Genomic DNA, 26,428 nt, shown 5'->3' with positions numbered 1-26,428 from the left:
CAGCTTTCTGTTCATGCTCAGAGGAACTCATGGGCAGGACTCCTGAGGGAGGAGAAAGGAGGAGGGAACTGGAAAGAGGTATATATGCTTGTGCACATGATTGTGAACTCGTGCATGCTTTTTGTGAACTATCACACTTGCTCCTTCTACCAGTTCATGGATGGTAGAAATAAAAGCCTTTTTCTCTGAAACTATTCCTTGAGTGTCTGTTGACTCCCACTTCCCTTTCCCGGGCGCAATATTTTTCCCACCCGAGGGCAAAGCCTCATAAGGCTACATTTCTTGGTGCGATTGGCCGGGAAAAACAGATTCCCTGAGGATAAGGAATGTGGGTCCAAGGCGTCCCTACGGTGAACAGCTCAGTTTGTGTCAGCAGTTCCAGTGCACATCCTGCCAAGTTCGTGGGAGGAATTGCCACCCCTTCCTGAGTGGACACACTCCAAGGACCGGAGAAAAAGCAACGGCAGAAAGAAGGTACCTCGAGGGAAAAGGTAAGCTCCACAGGGATAGGTGGGAGCAAAGAGAGTTTGATCAGCTCCACCAGTAGGGCAGTAAAAGGTGCCACTGGTTTTGGTTTTGCCCAGAAAAGCAGCAAAAAGAGTGCTGCTGGGCCCCGGTCGAAGTCTAAGCGCTGCCGGTTGTGGTTGGTTGTTGGGTTTGTGCCCAGAAGAAGCAGTAAAAAATAAATAAAATGGTGCTCTTGGGCCCCGGTCGAAGTCGTGAAGCGCTGCCGGCTGTGGTTTTGGTGTTGGTAAAAAGGGGATTGGGGGAGGTGCATGGGTTTTTCTGAATGTGTGTGTGGGGACACTCCAGTGAATGTTTTGAGTGTGTGAGATGTTGAAAGCAACGTCTGGCCTGTGACCGAGTGAAAAAATAACGTTAAGAGGGCTGAGTGTCTCAGTGTCCCAAGTGTTCCAGGATCCCAGGATCATGGAGAAAAAGCAGTAAACAACTCCCACGACCCCCCTGCGATGTTTCCTGAAAAAAAAATTGGAAAAGACGCCACAAAGGGAGAATATTGGGGATTTTAAAACCTGATGAAAAATAGACTCCAACACTTATGTGAAGTTCCTGACCGTCCCCCATGGCTTAGGAAAAGTAGAACTGTGATTACCCGTGCCATGCCAAACTGTGCCCAGTATGGCAGCAAGTACAAGTTAGGGAAAAAACCCAGCAGTCTTGCCAGACCCAGAAGAGGAAGGAGGAATAATTAGCCCCCTCCACCCTATGCAGCAACTGCACCAGGGCTAAATGAGGTTCCCCCTACCCAACCCCCAAAGCAAAAGAGACTTAGGAAGAAAGAGAAGAGGAAGTTGAGAATGGTGAAATTCAGAAGTAATCAGGTGAAAAGGACAAGCAGACAGTCCAAAAGAGTATTTCAGTATGTGAATTGGCAGAAAGAAAAGAGCAGAAGATTTTAAAGAGCCGCGTGAGATAGAGCCAGTAAGCAATCCAAAAGAGTGAGCTGGATGTGGCTTCTAGGTTCTAGAAGCAGCACAATGCAAGGATGTGAATTGGCAGAAAGAAACAGAGCAGAAGGCTTTGAGAGCCGCATGGGACAGAACTGTTAAAAAAAAAAGACAATTAAACCCAAGGGATTAAAAGCCCTAGGATTACAATACTGACCATTGAGAAAATCCGCAAGATACATGCCCTCAGGGCAGCGGACAATACTGATGTTGCAATTGAGGCAGCTAAAACTCCACTTTGATGGCCCCACCCCACCGAGTGTACGACCCCCTGGAGCCATCCGATGCCCAGGACCACAGACCTCCAAGCACCTTAATCAGAATCCTTCTTTCGAAGAGGACCCGGCCAAAATAATTAGGGGTTTGTCTTCAAGCAGACTTTTTGCAGTTAGGAAAGTAATGGGGAAATGCACAAAAAATAGGATTAATGGGGAAACATATATTCATGGATCAGTGCCTTGCCGTGGCGAAGGGGCTTGAAGAACTCAGAGAAGCTACAAACTACACCGAGCAGGGCACACAAGATGAATAGGTCATAGTGGAGAGTTTTGACCAAACGTGATCCACCTAGAGGAGGAACCGGCAAGCCACTCCAGTATCCTTGCCAAGAAAACTCCATGGACAAAGACAACAGGCATATAAAAGTTATGACGCTGGAAGATGAGCCCCTCAGGTCGGAAGGCGTCCAACATGCTACTGGGGAAGAGCGGAGGGCAAGTACAAGTAGATCCAGAGCTGATGAAGCGGCTGGGCCAAAGCCAAAAGGACGCTCAGTTGCGGATATGCCTGGAAGCGAAAGGAAAGTCCAATGCTGTAAAGAAAAATATTGCATAGGAACCTGGAATGTAAGAACCATGAACCTGGGTAAGTTGGAGGTGGTCAAAAATGAGATGGCAAGAATAAATATTGACATCCTGGGCATCAGTGAACTAAAATGGACGGGAATGGGCGAATTCAGTTCGGATGACCATCACATCTACTACTGTGGGCAAGAAACCCGTAAAAGAAATGGAGTGGCCCTCATAGTCAACAAAAGAGTGGCGAAAGCTGTACTGGGATGCAATCTCAAAAATGATAGAATGATCTCGATACGAATCCAAGGCAGACCTTTTAACATCACAGTAATCCAAGTTTATGCACCAACCACTGGTGCTGAAGAAACTGAAATTGACCAATTCTATGAAGACTTACAAGACCTTATAGAAGTGACACCAAAGAAGGATGTTCTTCTCATTATAGGGGATTGGAATGCTAAAGTAGGGAGGCAAGAGATAAAAGGAACAACTGGCAAGTTTGGCCTTGGAGATCAAAATGAAGCAGGGCAAAGGCTAATAGAGTTCTGTCAAGAGAACAAGCTGGTCATCACAAACACGCTTTTCCAACAACACAAGAGACGACTCTACACATGGACATCACCAGATGGGCAGCATCGAAATCAGATTGATTATATTCTCTGCAGCCAAAGATGGAGAAGCTCTATACAGTCAGCAAAAACAAGACCTGGAGCTGACTGTGGCTCAGATCATCAGCTTCTTATAGCAAAATTCAAGCTTAAACTGAAGAAAGTAGGAAAAATCACTGGGCCGGTAAGATACAATCTAAGTCAAATCCCTTATGAATACACAGTGGAAGTGAGGAACAGGTTTAAGGATTTAGATTTGGTGGACAGAGTGCCTGAAGAACTATGGATGGAGGCTCGTAACATTGTACAGGAGGCAGCAACGAAAACCATCCCAATGAAAAGGAAATGCAAGAAAGCAAAGTGGCTGTCCAACGAGGCCTTACAAATAGCGGAGGATAGAAGGCAAGCAAAATGAGAGGGAAATAGTGAAAGATACAGGAAATTGAATGCAGATTTCCAAAGAATAGCAAGGAGAGACAAGAAGGCCTTCTTAAACGAGCAATGCAAACAAATAGCGGAAAACAACAGAATGGGAAGAACCAGAGATCTGTTCAAGAAAATTGGAGATATGAAAGGAACATTTCGTACAAAGATTACCATAATAAAGGACAAAAGTGGTAAGGAACTAACAGAAGCAGAAGACATCAAGAAGAGGTGGCAAGAATACACAGAGGAATTATACCATAAAGATATGGATGTCTCGTACACCCCAGGTAGTGTGGTTGCTGACCTTGAGCCAGACATCCTGGAGAGTGAAGTCAAATGGGCCTTAGAAAGCACTGCAAATAACAAGACCAGGGGAAGTGATGGTATTCCAGCTGAACTATTTAAAATTTTAAAAGATGATGCTGTTAAGGTGCTACACTCAATATGCCAGCAAATTTGGAAAACTCAGCAGTGGCCAGAGGATTGGAGAAGATCAGTCTACATCCCAATCCCAAAGAAGGGCAGTGCCAAAGAATGCTCCAACTACTGCACAATTGCACTCATTTCACACGCTAGCAAGGTTATGCTTAAAATTCTACAAGGAAGGCTCAAGCAGTATGTGGATCGAGAACTCCCAGAAGTGCAAGCTGGATTTAGAAGAGGCAGAGGAACCAGAGACCAAATTGCAAACATGCGCTGGATTATGGAGAAAGCTAGAGAGTTCCAGAAAGACATCTACTTCTGCTTCATTGACTATGCAAAAGCCTTTGACTGTGTCGACCACAGCAAACTATGGCAAGTTCTTAAAGAAATGGGAGTGCCTGATCACCTCATCTGTCTCCTGAGAAATCTCTATGTGGGACAAGAAGCTACAGTTAGAACTGGATATGGAAGTATTGATTAGTTTAAAATTGGGAAAGGAGTACGACAAGGCTGTATATTGTCTCCCTGCTTATTTAATTTATACGCAGAATACATCATGCGAAAGGCTGGGCTGGATGAATCCCAAGCTGGAATTAAGATTGCCGGAAGAAATATCAACAACCTCAGATATGCAGATGACACAACCTAGATTGCAGAAAGTGAGGAGGAATTAAAGAACCTTTTAATGAGGGTGAAAGAGGAGAGCGCAAAATATGGTCTGAAGCTCAACATCAAAAAAACGAAGATCATGGCCACCGGTCACATCACCTCCTGGCAAATAGAAGGGGAAGAAATGGAGGCAGTGAGAGATTTTACTTTCTTGGGCTCCATGATCACTGCAGATGGTGACAGCAGCCACGAAATTAAAAGACGCCTGCTTCTTGGGAGAAGGGCAATGACAGGCCTAGACAGCATCTTGAGAAGTAGAGACGTCACCTTGCCAATAAAGGTCCGTATAGTTAAAGCCATGGTTTTCCCAGTAGTGATGTATGGAAGTGAGAGCTGGACCATAAAGAAGGCTGATCGCCGAAAAATTGATGCTTTTGAATTTTGGTGCTGGAGGAGACTCTTGAGAGTCCCATGGACTGCAAGAAGATCAAACGCATCCATTCTTAAGGAAATCAGCCCTGAGTGCTCACTGGAAGGACAGATCATGAAGCTGAGGCTCCAGTACTTTGGCCACCTCATGAGAAGAGAAGACTCCCTGGAGAAGACACTGATGCTGGGAAAGATGGAGGGCACAAGGAGAAGGGGGCGAGAGAGGACGAGATGGTTGGATAGTGTTTTCAAGGTTACCAGCATGAGTCTGACCAAACTGCGGGAGGTAGCGGAGGACAGAGGTGCCTGGCGTGCTCTGATCCATGGGGTCACGAAGAGTCGGACACGACTAAACAACAACAACAACATATATTCTTCATACAAGCAAATCTGAACAAATGCAGGGTGAATGTGCATTGTAGTGTAACCTCCTCATGAACAAATTGAAACTAATGCTCAATTTAGGCCAGATATTAGGCCCCTCCAGAAATCCTTCTTATTGTGCAGGTGAAGCAGATAAAATTTGTTTGAAGGCACTGGAAGCATTCAGCATTCATTTTACATCTATATCACAGAGTTACCAGCCTCTGGTATTTTGAAAATGTAACAAGGGAGAAGGCCTTCACAAATCTACTTGGAAGCACAGCAGGAGTGAGTGAGCAGGGCACTGAACAACACAGCTCATGTTGGACTTGCGTTCGACCGAGCTACTCCTCCGGTCGAGTCCTCCAACGTGATTAACGACCTGAGCCTTTGATGAGGCTCCAGGCACATTCCCTCATTACGTAGAGTATACAGCAGCAGCAGAAGATGAGATGTGAGCTACATGCTAGGAGTTTTATTTCTAGCTACACAGACATAAAAGAAACATACATCCTCTCTCTGTGAAAGCAGAGAGGCAACCAGAACAAAGAAACCAGGAAACCAGTAATATCAACATCCGTCTCTCGTGAGACTTCCAACAGCCTGGAGTCTCTGGAATATAAACAGAGCCTTGGGAATGATGTAAAGCCATTGCCACAGCATCCTCCGTGGATCTCTTTGCCTTGTACGCAAACTGGTAAGGGTCAAGTCCTACTGACAGACAAGATATGATATGGTTCTTTACCCACTTTTGCTTTCCTGATACCCCTCTTCAAGTTCGCTCTTTCTATACCATACGGTACCCGGTCCCCAGTTCTAAAAGCAGAGTTTCTGGCCTTCAAGAATCTCCTAACCTCTCCCGTCATCCAGGGCTTCCTATTCGGATACAACCTAAAATACTTTTTCCTGGTGCATTTCCTGTGTCGAATCTAATATAATCCAGGACCGTTGATGTAGAAGTTTCTAGATCTTGATGGTCGAACATATTCCAATCGGTCTCCTGGAAACAGTCCTGCAACTGCTGAGAGGCTCCCTCAGGCCACAGAGTAACCATCCGTGTTTATAGCTGGCCTTGTTTCCCGAGGGGTGTGTACACTGGTGTCAGAAGCAGGGACACATGATCTGAACCACCGAGGTGCGCCTCATATTCCCGGCTGATGTTCATATACACCTTGTCAAGAGTATTTTCTCCCCTTATTGCACACTCAATGTGCTGATGGGATTTTGGGAGTACTGCCCTCACATCTGTGTGAGTGAAGTCCCCCACGATAATCCGCGCTGCCTCAGGGTATCTGCTCAATTTAGCATTGATGTTTTCATGCATACTACTCATGGCCCTGCAGGCATTTGCAGTTGGTGCTACATAAAAAAACTGCAGGGATAGTGCGCACCCCGGAAATGATCTCTTTCAGCTTCTGCCTTCTGGAAGAAGGTACAGGGTTATAAAGACTAGGACTAGCCACCCGAGAAACAGTTTCTAGCCAAATGTGATTTTGGTTTTAGATGCAGTGTAAGGTAGTCTCTATGAGAGTATATTGTATTTAATTATGGGGTATCAGAGTTTTTAGGGGGCTGACCAGGTTGGGATAGGAGGCTTGTTGGTTTTTGAATGTCTGATGTACATTTTTTCAATTTCGTTGTTATGTATGGGACAATGACAATAAAGATTATCGTATTGTATTGAGACTCATCTGGAAAGTGCCATATCATGTTCCTTTCCCCACTTGCCAGGAGTCTGAGCTCCATTTGGGGTTCCTCCTTCCGCACCCCAAGGTTCCCCCAAAGCCTTGGGGAAGGAAACTGAGGCAGGCTCTGCTTGCTCCCCAGGGCCCTGCAGGGGATTCAGGGTGGGGGCCCTGTCTCTTCCTCTGGCCATGGCACCCGCAGGAAGCCTTGGAAGAAAGGCAGGAGACCCTCAGCAGAGAACAGCCAAGTCCGGTTCTTCTCCGCAATGGCTTCCTCTTCTGAGAGCTCCCTCTCTTTCTTGTCTGGGCTGGACTGGGAGGACCCCAGTTCAGCCAGTTCCCTAGAGTCCCCCCACTGCCTCCTGAGACCCGCAGGGATCAGGAGTGAGAGCGACTTCTCCTGTTCAACTACTGCCTGAGGGGGAGGAACAGATGTCTTGGCCCATTTGGGGGGCAAGTGAGGGCCATCCAGAAAGGGCTCCTGGGACCCCAAGGGGCCAGAAGGGGAGTCTCTAGCCTCGTCTAGGCAAGAGCCCCCTTTCCCCTAGGCCTGCAGGTGGAGCCCTTCTCCTAGCGCTGACTCTTGGGGTGACCAAGGATGATAATAATAATAATAATAATAATAATAATAATAATAATAATAATAATAATAAATTTTATTTATATCCCGCCCTCCGCAGCCGAAGCCGGGCTCAGGGCGGCTAACAACAATAAAACAATACAAAAGTACAACACAAACAACACTCTAAAATCATTCATTATAAAATTAATTAAATTCAAGCCACTGGCCACCATTGGGCCAGAGCTCTGCGAAGATTGCCGAGGGAGGGAGTCAGGCTGTGCCGTGGCCAAAGGCCTGGCGGAACAGCTCTGTCTTGCAGGCCCTGCGGAAAGATGTCAAGTCCCGCAGGGCCCTAGTCTCTTGTGACAGAGTGTTCCACCAGGTCGGAGCCACAGCCGAAAAAGCCCTGGCTCTAGTTAAGGCCAGCCTAACTTCTCTGTGGCCTGGGACCTTCAAGATGTTTTTATTTGAAGACCATAAGTTTCTCTGTGGGGCATACCAGGAGAGGTGGTCTCATAGGTACGAGGGTCCTAGGCCGTATAGGGCTTTAAAGGTTAAAACCAGCACCTTAAACCTGATCCTGTACTCCACCGGGAGCCAGTGCAGTTGATATAGCACCGGATGAATGTGATCTCGCAGCGAAGACCCCGTAAGGAGTCTCGCTGCAGCATTCTGCACCCGCTGGAGTTTCTGGGTCAGTCTTAAGGGCAGCCCCACGTAGAGCGAGTTACAATAATCCAGTCTGGAGGTGATCGTCGCGTGGATCACAGTGGCTAGGTCAGGGCAAGAGAGGTAAGGAGCCAACTGCTTAGCTTGGTGGAGATGGAAAAATGCTGCCTTTGTTATAGCTGCAATCTGCGCCTCCATGGAAAGGGAGGTGTCGAAGATTACACCCAAACTCTTAACGGACGGTGCTGGCACTAACTGCGCCCCCGCAAGAGATGGGAGTTGCCCCCCCAATCCCATATCGTCCCGTCACAGCCACAGGACCTCTGTCTTCGAAGGATTTAGCTTCAACCGGCTCCCACGTAACCATCCAGCCACAGCTTCCAGACATCTGGTCAGTGTGTCTGGGGCCGAGTCAGGATGGCTATCCATCAACAGATAGAGTTGGGTGTCATCGGCATACTGATGGCAACCCAGCCCAAAACTTCGGACAAGCTGGGCGAGGGGGCACATAAAGATGTTGAAAAGCATTGGGGAGAGTACCGCACCCTGAGGTACTCCACACACCAAGGAGTGGCGCGATGACAATTCCCCCCCAAGCGCCACCCTCTGTCCCCGACCCGGATGCTGCTCCGGGGGTCAAACTCCCCTGAGAGAACCCTCCACCTTTGAGGGGATAAAGCCCTTACTACTACTACTACTGTTATGCTGCTCCTTCTTGGGCCTCCGAGACAGAGAGGGGCTTTGTTAGGAGAGGCTCAGAACTTACAGGGTTAAGAAGTTCTGAGTGACGCTTCACATTCCGAGAGGTGTGTTTAGAACACGGAAGTGGGAGTGGTCAGTATCTCTGAGAGAGAGAGAGAAAGACACACACAGTGTGCGTGTTAGCTCCGTTGAGAGAGCAAGCGACATGTCCGCTCTGTCGCCAGGCAGGAGATTTATTGCTGTTGTGTTTTGCTAAGGAATAAAGACTTTAAGATAAGGAGACTGCTGCGTTTCAGCCTGAGTTATTGCCTTCACACGAAGAACGTTTCTGCTTCTGTTCCGCTGTGTTTTATGCTCTGCTGAGTCAAAGGTCCCAGGGGGGAAGACCAGAGCTGCGCAAGAGAAGTGTGCCGGACCCCCGGACGAAATTGACCCTCAACAGGTTATGGAGATCAGCAATAAAGATAAGCAACGTTCGTGCGTGTGAGAGGCCAGCAGCCAAAGGCCAGCTAAGGAGTAGCTGGAGCCAGCTAGAGCGAACGGAGCTCGCTGGGAAGGATCTGCCGGACCGGGAGGTGCTACTGTATCGTGAGTAGGCTGAGCCCCGGGGGAGAGATGGCAGACAGCCAGAAGTTGTCAATCCCTTTTGATAAGGTGGACGGGAGCAAGCCCTGGGCCGGGAGAAGGCAGGCACTGAAGAAAGCAGTGGGAGCCAGGCCAGAGGGGGCTGAGAATTGCTCTGAGGGACGCCCAGAAGGCCCAGAGGGGGCTGGGACTGTGTTGGAGGGCTGCCGGAATGCCCCTACACGTGAGCTGCATGCTGAAAAGCAGCTGAGAGAAGAGAAGAGCTTTGCACCAGAGAATGGGGTTGCAGGCCATTCCAAGGGTCTTGAGAGTGCCCAGGCTGTTTGGCAGGAGCTGGAGGGGGTTTGCAGAGAAACCACAGCAGAAGCCAAAAGCCATTTTCCCAACGGCAGAAAAGCCTCGAGGAGGAGTGCTGCTGGAGAGGTTGGGGGGGCAAAGAAGACCAAAGGCAAGTTTGCAAAGTTTTCCACTTGGCGATGTTTTGTTTGTGCCTCGGCTGAACACCTGCGTCGCAACTGCCCACAGAGAGCAAGGGTGCCAGGGCAGGATGTTTCCAAGGTCGTTTCCCATGGGAACCAGCCGGGTTTCCATGGCAACAGAGGGAGCAGGCGTGGGAAACCGCAAAAAGTACGCGCTCCAGAAGGGGAGGAAAACGTTTATCAGCTGTCTGCCTCTATGGCGGTTTTGGACAACAACAACACCTGCAGCGAGAGCCCCAAGGTCGGGGGCAGCAGGAAGTCAGTTGCTAAGGCAACAAAGAAGGACAACTCCGGAGGGGGGAGAGTCCTACGTTGGGTTGTTGACTCGGCTGCGAATGCCCATTTGGTAACAGCGCCACCTGATGGACAAATGTGGAACTGCAAGGCTGTTTCAACTGAGAAAACAGTTAAATTTGCTACAGGTTCACAGGGACGTGTAACCCATTTTTCTAACATGTTTGTCTCTTTCTTACAGGCTGAACTGAAGGTTTATGTTCTCCCTGAGATAAAACATTGCCTGCTATCTGTACCGTGCCTTTTACAGGAGGGATATTCAGTGAGTTTTGAAAACAATGTCTGTACAATTTCCAGAGGGGGGAAGCAACTGGTACGTGTTGAGAAAAATCAGAACAATCTCTTTGTTCTGGAATCACCTCTGGAGGGAGGGGGGAACACTCATGTTTCATGTGCTTGCGTGTGGCACAAGAGAATGTCACATGGGTCTTGTGAAGACTTGCAGATGTTATCAGAATGCACCAAAGGGTGCAAGGTAAGAGAATGTGGTGCAACCCTAAATTGCAGGGCTTGTAGAAAAGCCAAGAGCAAGGGATGCAGTTATCCCAGAGTGGAGAGGGTAACCACAAAGCCTTTTGAGCTTGTGCACGCAGACCTGTTTGGGCCTATGCCTCAGCCAAGTCTGGGCAAAGCCAGGCATCTGCTGATTTTGATCGATGATTTTACTAGGAACTCCTGGGCTTTTTCTCTGACAACGCAGGAGGAAGCAACGCAACTGATCAAAGATTGGGTTGCAGAGGTGGAACTAAGGTTCTCCACCAAGGTGCAGGGGTTCAAATGTGACCGAGGTTCAGAGGTCACTGGGTCTGCTCTAAAGGGTTTCTTTCGCCAGAGGGGGATACGTCACAAGGTGACTTCTCCTCAGGACAGTGGCGTGGCAGAGCTTAGGAGTAAAGCTCTGGTTCGAGCATCCGAGATTCTACTGGATGACTCTGGTTTGCCTCACAGTTTCTGGGGGGAGGCAGTAAAAACGGCCAATTTCACGATGAACAGGTGCTACAATGCAGTGGTAGGTGACACCCCGTATTTCCTGCTTCATCAGCAGAAGCCGCTTGTGCATTTCTTTCGCACTTTTGGTAGCAGAGCCATGGTGCCTGTACCAAAGTTTCTGCAGCAGGAGGGTGGCCCAAGGTACCAGGAAATGATCTTCTGTGGATATGAGCCTGCGACAAAAGGGTGGAGATTCGCATACCCAGAAGGTGATCAGACCAAGCTTCTGGTCAGTAAACAGGCTGAGTTCTTTGAGCAGAATGGTTGGGCAAGGCGCAAAGCGCGCTCTGACGTTCACTCAGATTGTCTGTCTGACTCTGAGGAGGAAGGAGAGCCAGAGCCTGAACCTGCTGGTGGAGACCAGGTCCCTGAACAGAGTAGGGCGTCTCCACAGGTTGTTAAGGGAGTGTCCAAGAGTGAGCCCTCATCTCCTGTGCGCATAATGGAGAAAGCTCACAGACGTGTCAAGTCAGAGGGGGAGTCTTCTGATGAGGAAGACGCACATGCTGGCCCCAGTGGGTCAAGAGGAGCACCCCAGTTTGTGCCCAGGCGGTCATCGCGGGCTACAAAGGGAATTCCACCTGAGAGGTTTCAGGTCACAAATGCGTGGGTTGGTTTCGCACAGTGCGAACCTGAGGTTTGTGAGGTTCAACAGGTGCCTAACAACGATGCCAGGAAGGGGCGGAAGGCAATGGGGAAGGTGTTGAACACTCAGAGGTCCTCTCAGAACGTGATTCGAGAGGGGGTGTTAGGAGAGGCTCAGAACTTACAGGGTTAAGAAGTTCTGAGTGACGCTTCACATTCCGAGAGGTGTGTTTAGAACACGGAAGTGGGAGTGGTCAGTATCTCTGAGAGAGAGAGAGAAAGACACACACAGTGTGCGTGTTAGCTCCGTTGAGAGAGCAAGCGACATGTCCGCTCTGTCGCCAGGCAGGAGATTTATTGCTGTTGTGTTTTGCTAAGGAATAAAGACTTTAAGATAAGGAGACTGCTGCGTTTCAGCCTGAGTTATTGCCTTCACACGAAGAACGTTTCTGCTTCTGTTCCGCTGTGTTTTATGCTCTGCTGAGTCAAAGGTCCCAGGGGGGAAGACCAGAGCTGCGCAAGAGAAGTGTGCCGGACCCCCGGACGAAATTGACCCTCAACAGGCTTTCCCTCCTGGCCCCCTTTGCAGAACCTGGCGGATCCCCCAAGGCCGCTTGCCTGGCATCTCCCAACGGAGAGGCCTCCTCCGTGGTGCCAACATGGCGAGGAGAGAGGCTGCCCTGCGGAGGCCAAGCCATCATGGCAGGAAGGCGGCTGAGGACCAAAGGTGCCGCCCTCCTTGATCCGGGAGGAAAGACCCCGAGAGCGTGGGACCCCCAAGGCCCACAGGGGAGCCATGGCGTCTCTGGGAGCGCCTGGGGCCTCTGGAACAAACAAAATGGCGTTCCCGCTTATTTCGGAAAAGGGCGGGAAGCGCCTTCTGGCCCTGCCGCATCCCTGGGCTCCTCCTGGGCCTGGGGGGGGGGAATCCAGCTGCCCCCAAACAATGAGGGGAAAGAGGAACAGGAAGAGAAGGAAGGAGAAATGAAGGATAAGCTGGGAGGGGGAGCAGCCATGAGGGAAACTCAGGGGGAAAACTCCCTCAGGAAAGCGGGCGAAGGAGAGGAGGAGGCCCAGGGGAATCTGAAAGGGGATTGGCCAGCTGTCCACTGGAGAGGCTTCTGATTGGTCCAGCCCTGCTCTGGGGTGGGAATTGGGGTCTCCTGCCTCCATGTGGTTCTGGGAGCCCAGTAGAAACTGGTTTTCTGGCAGGAAACGGAGGGAAAGGATGGCAGGGGTCCCTCTTTTTCTTTGAACTGGGAAGAGTCCCAGAGGGAGGGGCCACCCCCCTGAGCAACATGCGCCCCCCACCTGCCCCCCCCAAGATCGCAGGTGCGTTTCATTCCTCGCCTGGGACACTTCCTCCTCCGTCTCTTTTCCTGGGATGAAAAGCGGCTGCAGAAGCAGAAAAATCCAATTGAGGGGGGGGGATGATTTTCGGGAGGGGAGGGGTCTCCCGGCTGGGAAGCCCCCCCATCCCCCCCCCCGCTGAGCTGGAGGGTGTTTTTTGGAGGGGGGTCTTGAGGGAGCCATTTCTGAGCCCAAGGCACCTCCCGCCACTAGGCAGCCCTTCGCCTCTTCTCCCTCCCAGCCTTTCCTTGGGATCCAGGAGCCTCTATGTTGGGGGAGAGCCAAGGTAACCGCCCATGGACCCCCCCCCGTCTCCCTTGCAGTTAGTCTGCTTGGATGTGGGCTCCTTGGGGCAGAGTCCTTGAACCGGAGGGAGAAAGGGAGGGAAGGGGGGCAGCCCTTAGATCGCATGTGCAGAAGCAGGAAAACTGAAGGGAGGGAGAGGGAGGGGCGCGCTAGGCTTTGTAAGGAGGAGGCACAGGGGAATCTGAAAGGGGATTGGCCAGCTGTCCACTGGAGAGGCTTCTGATTGGTCCAGCCCTGCTCTGGGGTGGGAAATGGGGTCTCCTTCCTCCATGTGGTTCTGGGAGCCCAGTAGAAACTGGTTTTCTGGCAGGAAACGGAGGGAAAGGATGGCAGGGGTCCCTCTTTTTCTTTGAACTGGGAAGAGTCCCAGAGGGAGGGGCCACCCCCCTGAGCAACATGCGCCCCCCACCTGCCCCCCCCCAAGATCGCAGGTGCGTTTCATTCCTCGCCTGGGACACTTCCTCCTCCGTCTCTTTTCCTGGGATGAAAAGCGGCTGCAGAAGCAGAAAAATCCACTTGAGGGCGGGGATTATTTTCGGGAGGGGAGGGGTCTCCCGGCTGGGAAGCCCCCCCTCCATCCCCCCCCCCTGAGCTGGAGGGTGTTTTTTGGAGGGGGGTCTTGAGGGAGCCATTTCTGAGCCCAAGGCACCTCCCGCCACTAGGCAGCCCTTCGCCTCTTCTCCCTCCCAGCCTTTCCTTGGCATCCAGGGGCCTCTATGTTGGGGGAGAGCCAAGGTAACCCCCCATGGACCCCCCCCCGTCTCCCTTGCAGTTAGTCTGCTTGGATGTGGGCTCCGTGGGGCAGAGTCCTTGACCCGGAGGGAGAAAGGGAGGGAAGGGGGGGGCAGCCCTTAGAGCGCAGGCGCAGAAGCAGGAAAACTGAAGGAGGGAGAGGGAGGGGCGCGCTAGGCTTTGTAAGGGTTAAATGGAGCTGAGCTGGATTCCTAGAGAGGACGGGAAGTGAAGGGGGAGGGGGCAAGGTCCTCCAGAGCAGAAGCCCCTCCCCCCGCTTTTCCCCCTCTCCTTCGCAAAAGCTTCCTTGGTGCCCTTCCTGGAATCCGGTGAGTCTCCTCTCTTCCCCCTGAGGGTGCAGTGGGGAGAAGGGGGTCCCAGGGGTGCAGGGAGGGGGCATGGAGGTCCCTTTTCAGATCATGCATGGTGAGGAGAGACCCCCAAGTCAGGGAGCAGAGGGTCCTCCCTTGTCCTCTGCCAAGCCAGGGAGGGGCTACCTCGCACGAGGTCTGCTGCCCTGTTCTTCCTTGGGATCCAGATGCTGCCTTCCTTTTGGGGGAGGGGACTTTGGGTCAAGAAGATAAACCCCCTTCAGATGGAGGGAAAAGTCACATTTGTGAACAGAGGCTGCAGCCAGACGGGAACATTTGCACATGGGGGGAGCACAGGGAGAAGAAAAGCCCTTCTGCATCTGCAGCAGCACAACCGGACCACTTCCTCTGTCCCAGATGCAACAACACATGTCTCTCCCCCAGATCTCACTCCCAAAGACACACTCTTCCATGGTCTCCTAAGACAGACGGATGCCAACCAACCAACATTCCCTCCCCTCCCCCTCCTGGTGCCCCTTGAAGTTGGCTTGAGGGCATTGGGAGGGTCCACCCCACCAGATGAAGAGAGAGGAGGTCTTTCCATCTGGAAAATGGGAATGCTTGCAAAGATTTACTTGAAAATGAGTGCCATATAGATAATAAAATTATTATTTTATGGAATTGCCCCACTTACACAAAGATTAATACCCATCATTTAAATACACAAGAAAATTGTTGCAGAAATGAACAGAGCAATGTGTAGATGATCACGCTCCCTTTTTCTCTTAGGGTCCAGTGTGCTTTGAAGAGGTAGCTGTTCCTTTCACAGAGGAGGACTGGGCTTTGCTGGATCCTGACCAGAGAGCTCTGCAGAAGGAATTCAAGGAGGAGAATCGTGGGATCGTGGCCTCTCTGGTAAGGCTCCCTGCTGGATCATAAGATCAGTTTTGAAATTCCATACAGATCTCTGAAGGACAAACCTCCTCTATTTTGAGGGAGCCCAATAGCGCCACCTACAGCATCTGAGATGGTAACACACCCACAACTCTCCTGGAATGGAAAACTCTCAATAGGAGATGTATTTCCTGTTCTTTCTGGGAATATTTTTCCACCAGTCCTGCCTTTTCAAACCATGATGAGGCTGTTCTGAGCTGCCCAGGCCTTCTTCAATGTAGGCTTCAGAGATCTTAGGGACGTGGAGGTACATCCTGTCAATTTTCTCTTTCCCTTTCTGCATCTCTCTGTTTTTGGTTGAGCAAAGAAATGACTGAGCTTGTAGTTGGAGTGGATTCCATGACTGAGCCAAATTAAATCCATCCCTGGAAAGAGCCAGGCTTTTTGAATCTCCAGTTCCCATAAATAAGTTAGCTAATACCAGCCAAAAAAGGCAGTAACTCCCTTCCCTTCTTCCTCTGTCACAAGTATTTATTTTCATTGTTCAGTCATTTCAGGCTCAATTTCTTCCTCAGGCTAGGATTATTATTATTATTAATGATAATACTGCCATATGACAGCAGATTGTAGGTAGTGAATTGGAAAGGAAGAAGAAAGGAGACAACAAGATAATCCACACAATGGAGAACCCATATAAATATTCAGAGTGGGGAGAGAACTTTAGTTAGAGCTCCCAGTACACTTCCCATCAAGGAAAGCTCTTCATTCAGAAGGAGAGCCTCACTTCACAAGAAAGAACTAAGGGAGGAAAGAAATTAGTGCTTGAAATGTGGAAAGCTTCCTTCGCAGCTCCACCCACAATTCCCATGAGATACTTCATACAGGGGAGTGTTTGGAAAAAGCTTCATACAGGTCAGAAACCATATCAGTGCTTGGAATGTAGAAAGAGCTTCATTCAGTTGGTGAATCTAATTTTCCATGAAATATTTCCTGCAGGGGACTGTTTAGAATGTGGAAAAAGCTTCACCTAGGAAACCAGTCTCAATTTCCATTAAATAAAACACAGCAGGGATAATCATAGAATTTTAGAAAATGGTATAAGGCATATGGTATAACTGGTTTTAGGAAACTTCATGAAGAATTAAGGGGAAAGATAGCGTTGACCTGGAGTAGTTACAAAATTTATGGTCTCTCCCCGAGTGCCAGGGACCCTCCTCCAAAAAGAGCTTTTTTTTGTTGGAATTATTTCTTTTTTTCCAATTTTTGGCAATTAATTGGCAATTAATGTTCTCACTGCCACTGTGGCGTAAAGAAATGCTTCCTTATGTTCTTTTGGTATATCTGCATCCAATATTCCCAATAAAAAGGCTTCTGTTTTGGGGGCAAAATTTTGTTCAAATGTTTTCTTTAGTTCTTCATACACCGTATCCCAGAAGCCCTTGATTTTATCACATAGCCACCACATATGCAGAAGTGTCCCCTCTACTTGGTTACACCTCCAACATAATTTTGATTTTCTTTTATACATTTTACATATCTTGGTTGGTGTTAAATACCATCTATAAAACATCTTTATCAAATTTTCTATTATTGCCTCACAAGCCGTAAAATTCCAACTTTCCTTCCATAATTTTTCCCATGATGTTAATTGAATAGGTTTACCTAAATCCATATCCCATTTGATCATTACCGCCTTTACCTGTTCATTCACATCCTCCCACTCCAATAAGGTTCCATACATTTTAGAAACTACTTTTGTTTTGCATTGTAATAATTCTTTATCCAATACTGAAATTGCAAAACCCTTTTTCTTGTCAGCTTTGAAGACCTCATTTATTTGGTGATACTGGACCCACCCTGTTAGGTGGTGTTTATTTCCACCCTCAGTTTGGTCAGACTCATGCTGGTAGCTTCGAGAACACTGTCCCACAATCTCGTCCTCTGTCGCCCCTTCTCCTTGTGCCCTCCATCTTTCCCAACATCAGGGTCTTCTCCAGGGAATCTTCTCTTCTCCTGAGGTGGCCAAAGTCTTGGAGCCTCAGCTTCAGGAGCTGTCCTTCCAGTGAGCACTCAGGGCTGATTTCCTTCAGAATGGAGAGGTTTGATCTTCTTGCAGTCCATGGGACTCTCAAGAGTCTCCTCCAGCACCAGAATTCAAAAGCATCAATTCTTCGGCGATCAGCCTTCTTTATGGTCCAGCTCTCACTTCCATACATCACTACTGGGAAAACCATAGCTTTAACTATACGGACCTTTGTTGGCAAGGTGATGTCTGCTTTTTAAGATGCTGTCTAGGTTTGTCATTGCCTTTCTCCCAAGGAGCAGGCGTCTTTTAATTCCGTGACTGCTGTCACCATCTGCAGTGATCAGGGAGCCCAAGAAAGTAAATTGTCTCACTGCCTCCATTTCTTCCCCTTCTATTTGCCAGGAGGTGATGGGCCCAGTGGCCATGATCTTCGTTTTTTTGATGTTGAGCTTCAGACCATATTTTGCGCTCTCCTCTTTCACCCTCATTAAAAGGTTCTTTAATTCCTCCTCACTTTCTGCCATCAAGGTTGTGATATTTCTTCCGGCAATCTTAATTCTGGCTTGGGATTCATCCAGCCCAGCCTTTCGCATGATGAATTCTGCATATAAGTTAAATAAACAGGGAGACAATATACAGCCTTGTCGTACTCCTTTCCCAATTTTAAACTAATCAATACTTCCATATCCAGTTCTAACTGTAGCTTCTTGTCCCACATAGAGATTTCTCAGGGGACAGATGAGGTGATCAGGCACTCCCATTTCTTTAAGAACTTGCCATAGTTTGCTGTGGTCGACACAATCAAATGCTTTTGCAAAGTCAATGAAGCAGAAGTAGATGTTTTTCTGGAACTCTCTAGCTTTCTCCACAATCCAGCGCATGTTTGCAATTTGGTCTCTGGTTCCTCTGCCCCTTCAAAATCCGGCTTGCACTTCTGGGAGTTTTCAGTCTACATACTACTCAAGCCTGCCTTGTAGAATTTTAAGCATAACCTTGCTAGCGTGTGAAATGAGCGCAATTGTGCGGTAGTTGGAGTATTCTTTGGCACTGCACTTCTTTGGGATTCGGATGTAGACTGATTTTCTCCAATCCTCTGGCCACTGCTGAGTTTTCCAAACTTCCTGGCATATTGAGTGTAGCACCTTAACAGCATCATCTTTTAAAAGTTTAAATAGTTCAGCTGGAATACCATCACTTTCACTGGCCTTGTTATTTGCAGTGCTTTCTAAGGCCCATTTGACTTCACTCTCCAGGATGTCTGGCTCAAGGTCAGCAACCACACTACCTGGGGTGTACGAGACATCCATATCTTTCTGGTATAATTCCTCTGTATTCTTGTCACCTCTTCTTGATGTCTTCTGCTTCTGTTAGGTCCTTTCCACTTTTGGCCTTTATTATGGTAATCTTTGTACGATCTTTCGTGTCTCCAATTTTATTGAACAGATCTTGGTTTTTCCCATTCTATTGTTTTCCTCTATTTCTTTTCATTGCTCATTTAAGAAGGCTATTCTTTGGAAATCTGTATTCAATTTCTTGTAGGTCTGCCTTGGATTCATATCAAGATCATTCTATCATTTTTGAGATTGCATCCTAGTACAGCTTTTGCCACTCTTTTCTTGACTATGAGGGCCACTCCGTTTCTTTTACGGGATTCTTGCCCGCAGTAGTAGTTATGATGGTCATCTGAACTGATTTTGCCCATCCCTGTCCAGTTTAGTTCACTGATGCCCAGGATGTCAATATTTATTCTTGCCATCTCATTTTTGACCACATGCAGCTTACCTTTCAGCTTTGGCCCAGCCGCTTCATCAGCTCTGAATCTACTTGGGTGTAATCCTTGACGCCTCCCTTTCCATGGAGGCGCAAGTTACAGTAACAGCCAAGGCGACATTTTTCCACCTTCGCCGCATCAAGCAGTTGGTCCCTTACCTTTCCTGCCCCAATCTGGCAACAGTGATCCATGCGATGGTCACCTCCAGGCTTGACTACTGTAATTTGCTCTACGCGAGGCTGCCTTTGAAGCTGTCCCAGAAACTCCAGCGGGTGCGGAATGCTGCAGTGAGGCTCCTCAAGGGGTCTCTGCCATGGGAGCATATTCACCCTGTGCTTTTCAAGCTGCACTGGCTCCCGGTGGAGTACAGGGTCAGATTTAAGGTGCTGCTTTTGACCTTTAAAGCCCTTCACGGCCTAGGACCCTCGTACCTATGGGACCGCCTCTCCCGGTATGCCCCTCGGAGAGCCTCAAGGTCCATAAATAGCAACACACTAGAGGTCCTGGGCCCTAAGGAAGTTAGATTAGCTTCAACCAGAGCCAGGGCCTTTTCAACTCTGGCTCCGGCCTGGTGGAATGCTCTGCCTCATGAGACCAGGGCCCTGCGGGATCTGATTTCTTTCCGCAGGGCCTGTAAGACAGAGTTGTTCCGCCTGGCCTTTGGCTTGGAGCCAATTTGATTCCCTCCCTCTCTTTCTTTTTTCTTTTCCTTCTCCTCCTGCGATGAGGCTACATTTTAATATTTTAATGTTTCAATATTTTAATGTTGTATTTTAATTTTGTTTTTAAGTTGTAATCATTCAACTTGTTTTTTATTATTGCTTGTAAGCCGCCCTGAGCCCGGCCTTGGCTGGGGAGGGCGGGGTATAAATAAAAATTATTATTATTATTATTATTACTTGTACTTGTCCTCCGCTCTTCTTCAGTAGCATGTTGGACGCCTTCCGACCTGAGGGGCTCATCTTCCAGCGTCATAACTTTTATATGCCTGTTGTCTTTGTCCATGGAGTTTTCTTGGCAGGGATACTGGAGTGGCTTGCCGGTTCCTGTTCCAGGTGGATCACGTTTAGTCAAAACTCTCCACTATGACCTGTCCGTCTTGGGTGGCCCTGCACAGCTTAGCTCATAGCGTCTCTGAGTTATTCAAGCCCCTTCGTCACAACAAGGCAGTGAAAGTGGCCCAATTCAATTCCATATTTTTCTTTTCCCCAGTTATTGCTTCCTGAGGTGAAATCCACCAGGGGGTTTTGAGTTCTAACACCACTTTTATGTTTTTCCCATACTCTATATATCAATTTTCTTATTATATGATTAAAAATTGATTTCTTTCCATGTTTTAATATAATTGTCTTTAAATAGGTTGGTGTTTTCATTTGTCAGCCAGATTCCCAAATACTTGGTTTTATTTACTATTTCCAATCCTGATATTTTCTTTAGTCCTTCTTTTTCCTGTGTTGACATATTTTTTGCTAGCATACTAGTCTTATTTTTATTTAATTTAAATCCTGCCACTTCCAAATTCAAGGATTTTCCTTATTACTTTTGGTATGCTTTCCTCCAGATTTTCAGTAGTTAGAATTAAATTGTCTGCAAAGGCCTTCATCTTGTGCGACGTCTTCCCCATTCTTAGACCTTTTATGCCTTGGTCACTCCTTGTTGTCATTGCTAAGAATTCTAGTACCGTAATAAAAAGTAGAGGCGAAAGGCGGCAGCCTTGCCTGGTCCCCTTACTTATTTTAAATTCTTTTCTTATTTCACTATTTAGTATCAATTTGGCTCTCTGATTTCAATATATTGCCTCAACACCACTAATAATATTTTCTCCAAGTCCTGTTTTTTCTGTAGTTTTTTTCATGGAGCTCCAAGAGATGTCAAAGACCTTTTCCGTGTCTATTAGCTTCAAAATGGCTTTTTTATCTGATCTTGCTTCTAAATATTCTAAAATATCAATTATGTTTCTCATTTTATTGTGCATGTGTCTGCCTGGTAAGAAGCCAGCCTGATCTCTGTGTATTATTTCATTCAATACTTTTTTTTTAATCTCTTGGCTAGGATGTTGGCAAATATTTTATAATCATTATTGAACAATGATATAGGTCTATAATTTTTGATTAGTGTCGGAACTGCTCTTTGTTTGGGTATCAGTGTGATAAATGCTTCTTCCCATGATTTTGGTATTCTTCCTTCTTTTAAAATTCCGTTCAGTACTGTTTCATTGGTTCTGATAGTATATCTTCTAACTTCTTATAAAATGCCGCCGATAATCCATCCGTACCTGGGGACTTTCCTATCTTTGCTTTTGAGATTGATTGCTGCACCTCCATCATCGCTGTTGGTACATTTAGTTGTTCTATTTTCCAATCTGCTATTGTCGGGAGTCTATTTTGTGCTATGTATCATTCCATTTCCTCTTGGTCTTCTTCTTCTGCATGGTAAAATTTCCTATAGTAATTTAATTTTTCTTTGCATATTTCTTTAGGATCTTCAGTTATTTTTCATTTCTCTATTACTCTCTCTTTTTTTCTTTTTCTTCAATTGCCATGCAAGTAGCCTACCTGATTTATTGGAACCACTGGAGAGGTATAGAAATGGGGCTTTTGTTCGGAAGGGGCCGCCCCATTTGTGCTTCTCCAGGGGCAGGATAATATCTAGGGCAGGAGAATCCCTGCAGGGCCTCTGAGGCTTCCTTTCCTTCTTCCTCTCTCCCAGGACCCTGCAGCTTCTTTTGGCTCCTTGACTCCTCAGGAAGGATGAAAGACACAGATCCTGCAAACCTAGTGAGGATGGAAGGGGGAAGATGGACGGTTGACCTGGTCAGGTTGTCTCCTGCATCGCTCCCCACAACTTCTGAGCGTTCCCTCCCAGGGACCTCCGAGAAATCTGGTGAGTTCCAAGAGAGTGGAGATGGGGACCTGGATGGATGGAGCCAGAGAGGTATAGGGGCTTGCTCAGCTAGGGGGTGGGGGAAGGCAGGCAGGCGAATGGAGATGGAGAAGGGGAGCACCTTTTCGGGCTCCCCCATCTGCCTGCCTGCCTGCCTGCCTGCCTGCTCCTTGGTCATCTGCAGGCAATTTGAGCTAGGAATAGGTCACAGCTCCCCGGCCACCACCGCTCAAAAGGTCTAAAACCAGTTCTGTGATCTGAATGCCCTGCCAATGTCAGACAACTCACTGATCCCGCTTTGCAGTTTGAATGCAGATGGGGCCTCTGTGTGTTGTCTTTTTCCTTTTGGAATAACTTTTTATTTGCTTTTAAAAACAAGGAACATAGGACTAATAAATGATACAAATACGTAGACTAAGTCTTCGCATGCCATTTGCATATCAAAAATAGCGGAATAATTTTGCTGGAATATCTATAGCATATGGTTCATCATTAGTGGTCGGTGTATTAGTTCTGGGTTCATGAATTGGTTTGAACTGAGTTATAGGCACTTTTCCTCTTCTGTTGCTAATGAAACAATACAGAGTTGGTCTCCTCATGGACATGGGAGGGGGCTTCAAAGAGAAGAAAGCGATTTACGTATAAATTTAAATTTAGATCAACCAGATTGAGGCAACAGCTGACGGGGAGTGTTCAGGTGAAGATGTTGCTGTTTGTTTCACAGACAAGGTGTCGATGTTCCATACATACCTGTATGTAATGAACTTCAACTCTTTGGCTGGAGACCAACAGCATCTGGGATTCTAACATCCCCCACCGTGAACCCAGAATGGAGGGATATCAACTGTTTCCTCTGTGAATGTTCTTCGTCTAGTCATACCTTTTAAAACAGTGACCAGGATTCTCTGAACCACCCAGGCCTTCTTAAATGCCGGCTTCAGAGTTTTTAGGGAAGTTGATGTAAATTCTGTCAGGCTTGTTGTTTTTGCTTCTGTTTGCATTTGATTGACCAAAGAGATGACTGACTTTGGAGATGGAGTGGATTCCAGGATTGAGCCAGAACAAGATCCATTCCAGATAAAGCCAAGCAATATGTCAGTAAATACCAGCCAACAAAGGCAGTGAAAACTATAGAAAGGCCCCACATCTAACTATTTTTAGTTCTTCCTCTATCACAAGCATTCATTAACTTTGTTCAATGATCTGGAGGTCCATTTCTTCTTGAGGCTCTAATTCACTTCTCTCTTCATTGCAGATGGTGATGAATTGGAAGGGAAGAACAAGGGGGAGCACAACAGAATCCACATAGTGGAGAAGTCATATAAATATTCAGAGTGTGGAGAGAACATCCGTCAGAGCTCCCAGTCCACCTCCTGTCAAAGAAAGAGCTTCGTTCAGAGGGATGGCCTTACTTCACATGAAAGAGCACAGAGTAAGGAGAAACCCTATCAGTGCTTAGAATGTAGGAAGAGCTTTAATCAAAGCGCACATCTCACTTCCCATCAAAGAATTCATACCGGGGAGAAACCCTATCAGTGCTTGGAATGTGGGAAGAGCTTTTGTCAGAAAGGTGATCTTGCTTTGCATAGAAGAATTCATACAGGGGAGAAACCCTATCAGTGCTTGGAATGTGGAAAGAGCTTTAGTCGAAGTGCACATCTCACTTCCCATCGAAGAATCCATACAGGAGAGAAACCCTATCAGTGCTTTGAATGTGGAAAGTACTTCCGGGAGCGGACGCAGCTCACTTTGCATCAAAGAATTCATACAGGGGAGAAACCCTATCACTGCTTGGAATGTGGAAAGAGCTTTCGTCTGAGTGGTGAACTCACTTCCCATCGCAGAATTCATACAGGAGAGAAACCCTATCACTGCTTGGAATGTGGAAAGAGCTTTCGTCTGAGTTGTGAACTCACTTCCCATCAAAGAACTCATACAGGAGAGAAACCCTATCAGTGCTTGCAGTGTGGGAAGAGCTTCAGTCAGAGCCACAGTCTCACTTCCCATCAAAGAATACATACAGGAGAGAAACCCTATCAGTGCTTCGAATGTGGAAAGAACTTCCGGGACCGGACGCAGCTCACTTTGCATCAAAGAATTCATACCGGGAAGAAACCCTATCACTGCTTGGAATGTGGAAAGAGGTACACTAAGAACTCCCATCTCACTTCCCATCGCAGAATTCATACAGGGGAGAAACCCTATCAGTGCTTAGAATGTAGGAAGAGCTTTAATCAAAGCGCACATCTCACTTCCCATCAAAGAATTCATACCGGGGAGAAACCCTATCAGTGCTTGGAATGTGGGAAGAGCTTTCGTCAGAAAGGTGGTCTTGCTTTGCATAGAAGAATGCATACAGGGGAGAAACCCTATCAGTGCTTGGAATGTGGAAAGAGCTTTAGTCAAAGTACACAACTCACTTCCCATCGAAGAATCCATACAGGAGAGAAATCCTACCAGTGCTTGCAGTGTGGGAAGAGCTTCAGTCAGAGGCAAAGTCTCACTTCCCATCAAAGAATCCATACAGGAGAGAAACCCTATCAGTGCTTCGAATGTGGAAAGTACTTCCGGGAGCGGACGCAGCTCACTTTGCATCAAAAAACTCATACAGGGGAGAAACCCTATCAGTGCTTGGAATGTGGAAAGAGCTTTCGTCTGAGTGGTGAACTCACTTCCCATCGCAGAATTCATACAGGAGAGAAACCCTATCACTGCTTGGAATGTGGAAAGAGCTTTCGTCTGAGTGGTGAACTCACTTCCCATCAAAGAATTCATACAGGAGAGAAACCCTATCAGTGCTTGCAGTGTGGGAAGAGCTTCAGTCAGAGCCACAGTCTCACTTCCCATCAAAGAATACATACAGGAGAGAAACCCTATCAGTGCTTCGAATGTGGAAAGAACTTCCGGGCGCGGGCGCAGCTCACTTTGCATCAAAAAACTCATACAGGGGAGAAACCCTATCACTGCTTGGAATGTGGAAAGAGGTTCACTAATAGCTCTCATCTCACTTCCCATCGCAGAATTCATACAGGGGAGAGACCCTATCAGTGCTTGGAATGTGGAAAGAGCTTCAGTAAGATGGTGAACTTCACTTCCCATCGCAAAATTCATACAGGGGAGAAACCCAATCAGTGCTTGGAATGTGGAAAGAGCTTCACTGATAGCTCCAATCTCACTTGCCATCGCAGAATTCATACAGGGGAGAAACCCTATCAGTGCTTGGAATGTGGAAAGAGCTTCACTAATAGCTCCGATCTCACTTGCCATCACAGAATTCATACAGGGGAGAAACCCTATCAGTGCTTGAAATGTGGAAAGACCTTCAGAAGGAGCTCCGATCTCACTTGCCATCAAAGAATTCATACAGTGGGGAAACCAAAAAAGAGAAATAAAAGAAAAAATATTAAACAACCCTTACAAAATACAATTGTATAGAAAAGAGAAAGGGGGGGATATAAACTAAAAATACTGTTTATGACATTTGTATGATATATATCATATCATTCGTCAGCACATAGATAGGCAGGCTCCCCCACTTCTCCCCTGCGTGACCCCCTCTTCTCGCCGTATCCCACCCAGAGAGATCCTTCCCTGCGTTCCTTGCACGTCCCTCGGACCTCCAACTGTCCTCTTCCTATGTGTGTCCTCCTAAATTCAAAATAAAGGAATCTTAATATAAAATATTAAAAATACTAAAAAATAGATGATGATGATCATTTATTGATACCCTTCCCACCTGGCTGGGTTTCCCCAGTCACTCTGGGCAGCTTCCAACAAAATATTAAAATACAGTAATCCATCAAATATTAAAAGCTTCCCTAAACAAGGCTGCCTTCAGATGTCTTCTTAAAAGTCTGGTAGTTGTTTCTTCCTTTGACATCTACTGGGAGGGTGTTCCACAGGGCAGGCACCGAAAAGGAAACACCCATCTCCGTCTGAAAATCATTTGTAGCAACAATTATTCATAATTTGCAATCCAGAATAAACCCAGCTGTATTTCGTATACAGTGGTGTAGTGCTTAAGAGCGATAGATTCGTAATCTGGAGAACCGGGTTCGCGTCTCTGCTCCTCCACATGCAGCTGCTGGGTGACCTTGGGCTAGTCACACTGCTTTGAAGTCTCTCAGCCCCACTCACCTCACAGAGTGTCTGTTGTGGGGGAGGAAGGGAAAGGAGAATGTTAGCCGCTTTGAGACTCCTTCGGGTAGTGATAAAGCGGGATATCAAATCCAAACTCTTCTTATCCTCTTCACCAAGATGACACTTTCCCTTCATTTCCCCCCCACCAGCCCAGCTTTCAAATCTTAATCAACTCAGACAGTGCAATATGACTCTTATAAGGATCGTCTAATAATCCAAATTAGTATTTCTCCAGTTTTCAGGTCCAGTTTCTATAAAGCCTTTTAAAAACTGTTCCAACAAATCTCAGCCAAGTCACAATGGAAAATTTTGGTCTCTTATAATGTTCATCCAATCCTGCTTC

General features: G+C 47.4%; 1 protein-coding gene across 2 annotated transcripts in view; it reads left to right on the top strand.

The window, feature by feature from the left end:
- Positions 1 to 25,788, top strand: part of LOC128411434 (zinc finger protein 850-like) — a 150,194-nt gene extending 124,406 nt beyond the window's left edge. The window contains exons 2-5 of one of the 2 annotated variants that reach the window (XM_053383740.1): positions 15,161 to 15,286; positions 21,772 to 21,945; positions 23,201 to 24,929; positions 25,014 to 25,788. In XM_053383740.1, coding sequence (XP_053239715.1) covers positions 21,813 to 21,945; positions 23,201 to 24,929; positions 25,014 to 25,380 — 2,229 coding nt within the window. In that variant the 5' untranslated portion in view covers positions 15,161 to 15,286; positions 21,772 to 21,812 and the 3' untranslated portion in view covers positions 25,381 to 25,788. Of the gene's footprint in view, positions 1 to 15,160; positions 15,287 to 21,771; positions 21,946 to 23,200 lie in introns of both variants that reach the window. The other variant, XM_053383739.1, reaches the window with a different exon arrangement.
- Positions 25,789 to 26,428: the final 640 nt, after the last annotated feature.

This window comes from Podarcis raffonei, chromosome 3 (assembly GCF_027172205.1).
Source record: "Podarcis raffonei isolate rPodRaf1 chromosome 3, rPodRaf1.pri, whole genome shotgun sequence".
Taxonomy (NCBI): domain Eukaryota; kingdom Metazoa; phylum Chordata; class Lepidosauria; order Squamata; family Lacertidae; genus Podarcis; species Podarcis raffonei.
Note: the sequence above shows the minus strand (reverse complement) of the source record. Positions and strands in the feature narration are given on the sequence as shown.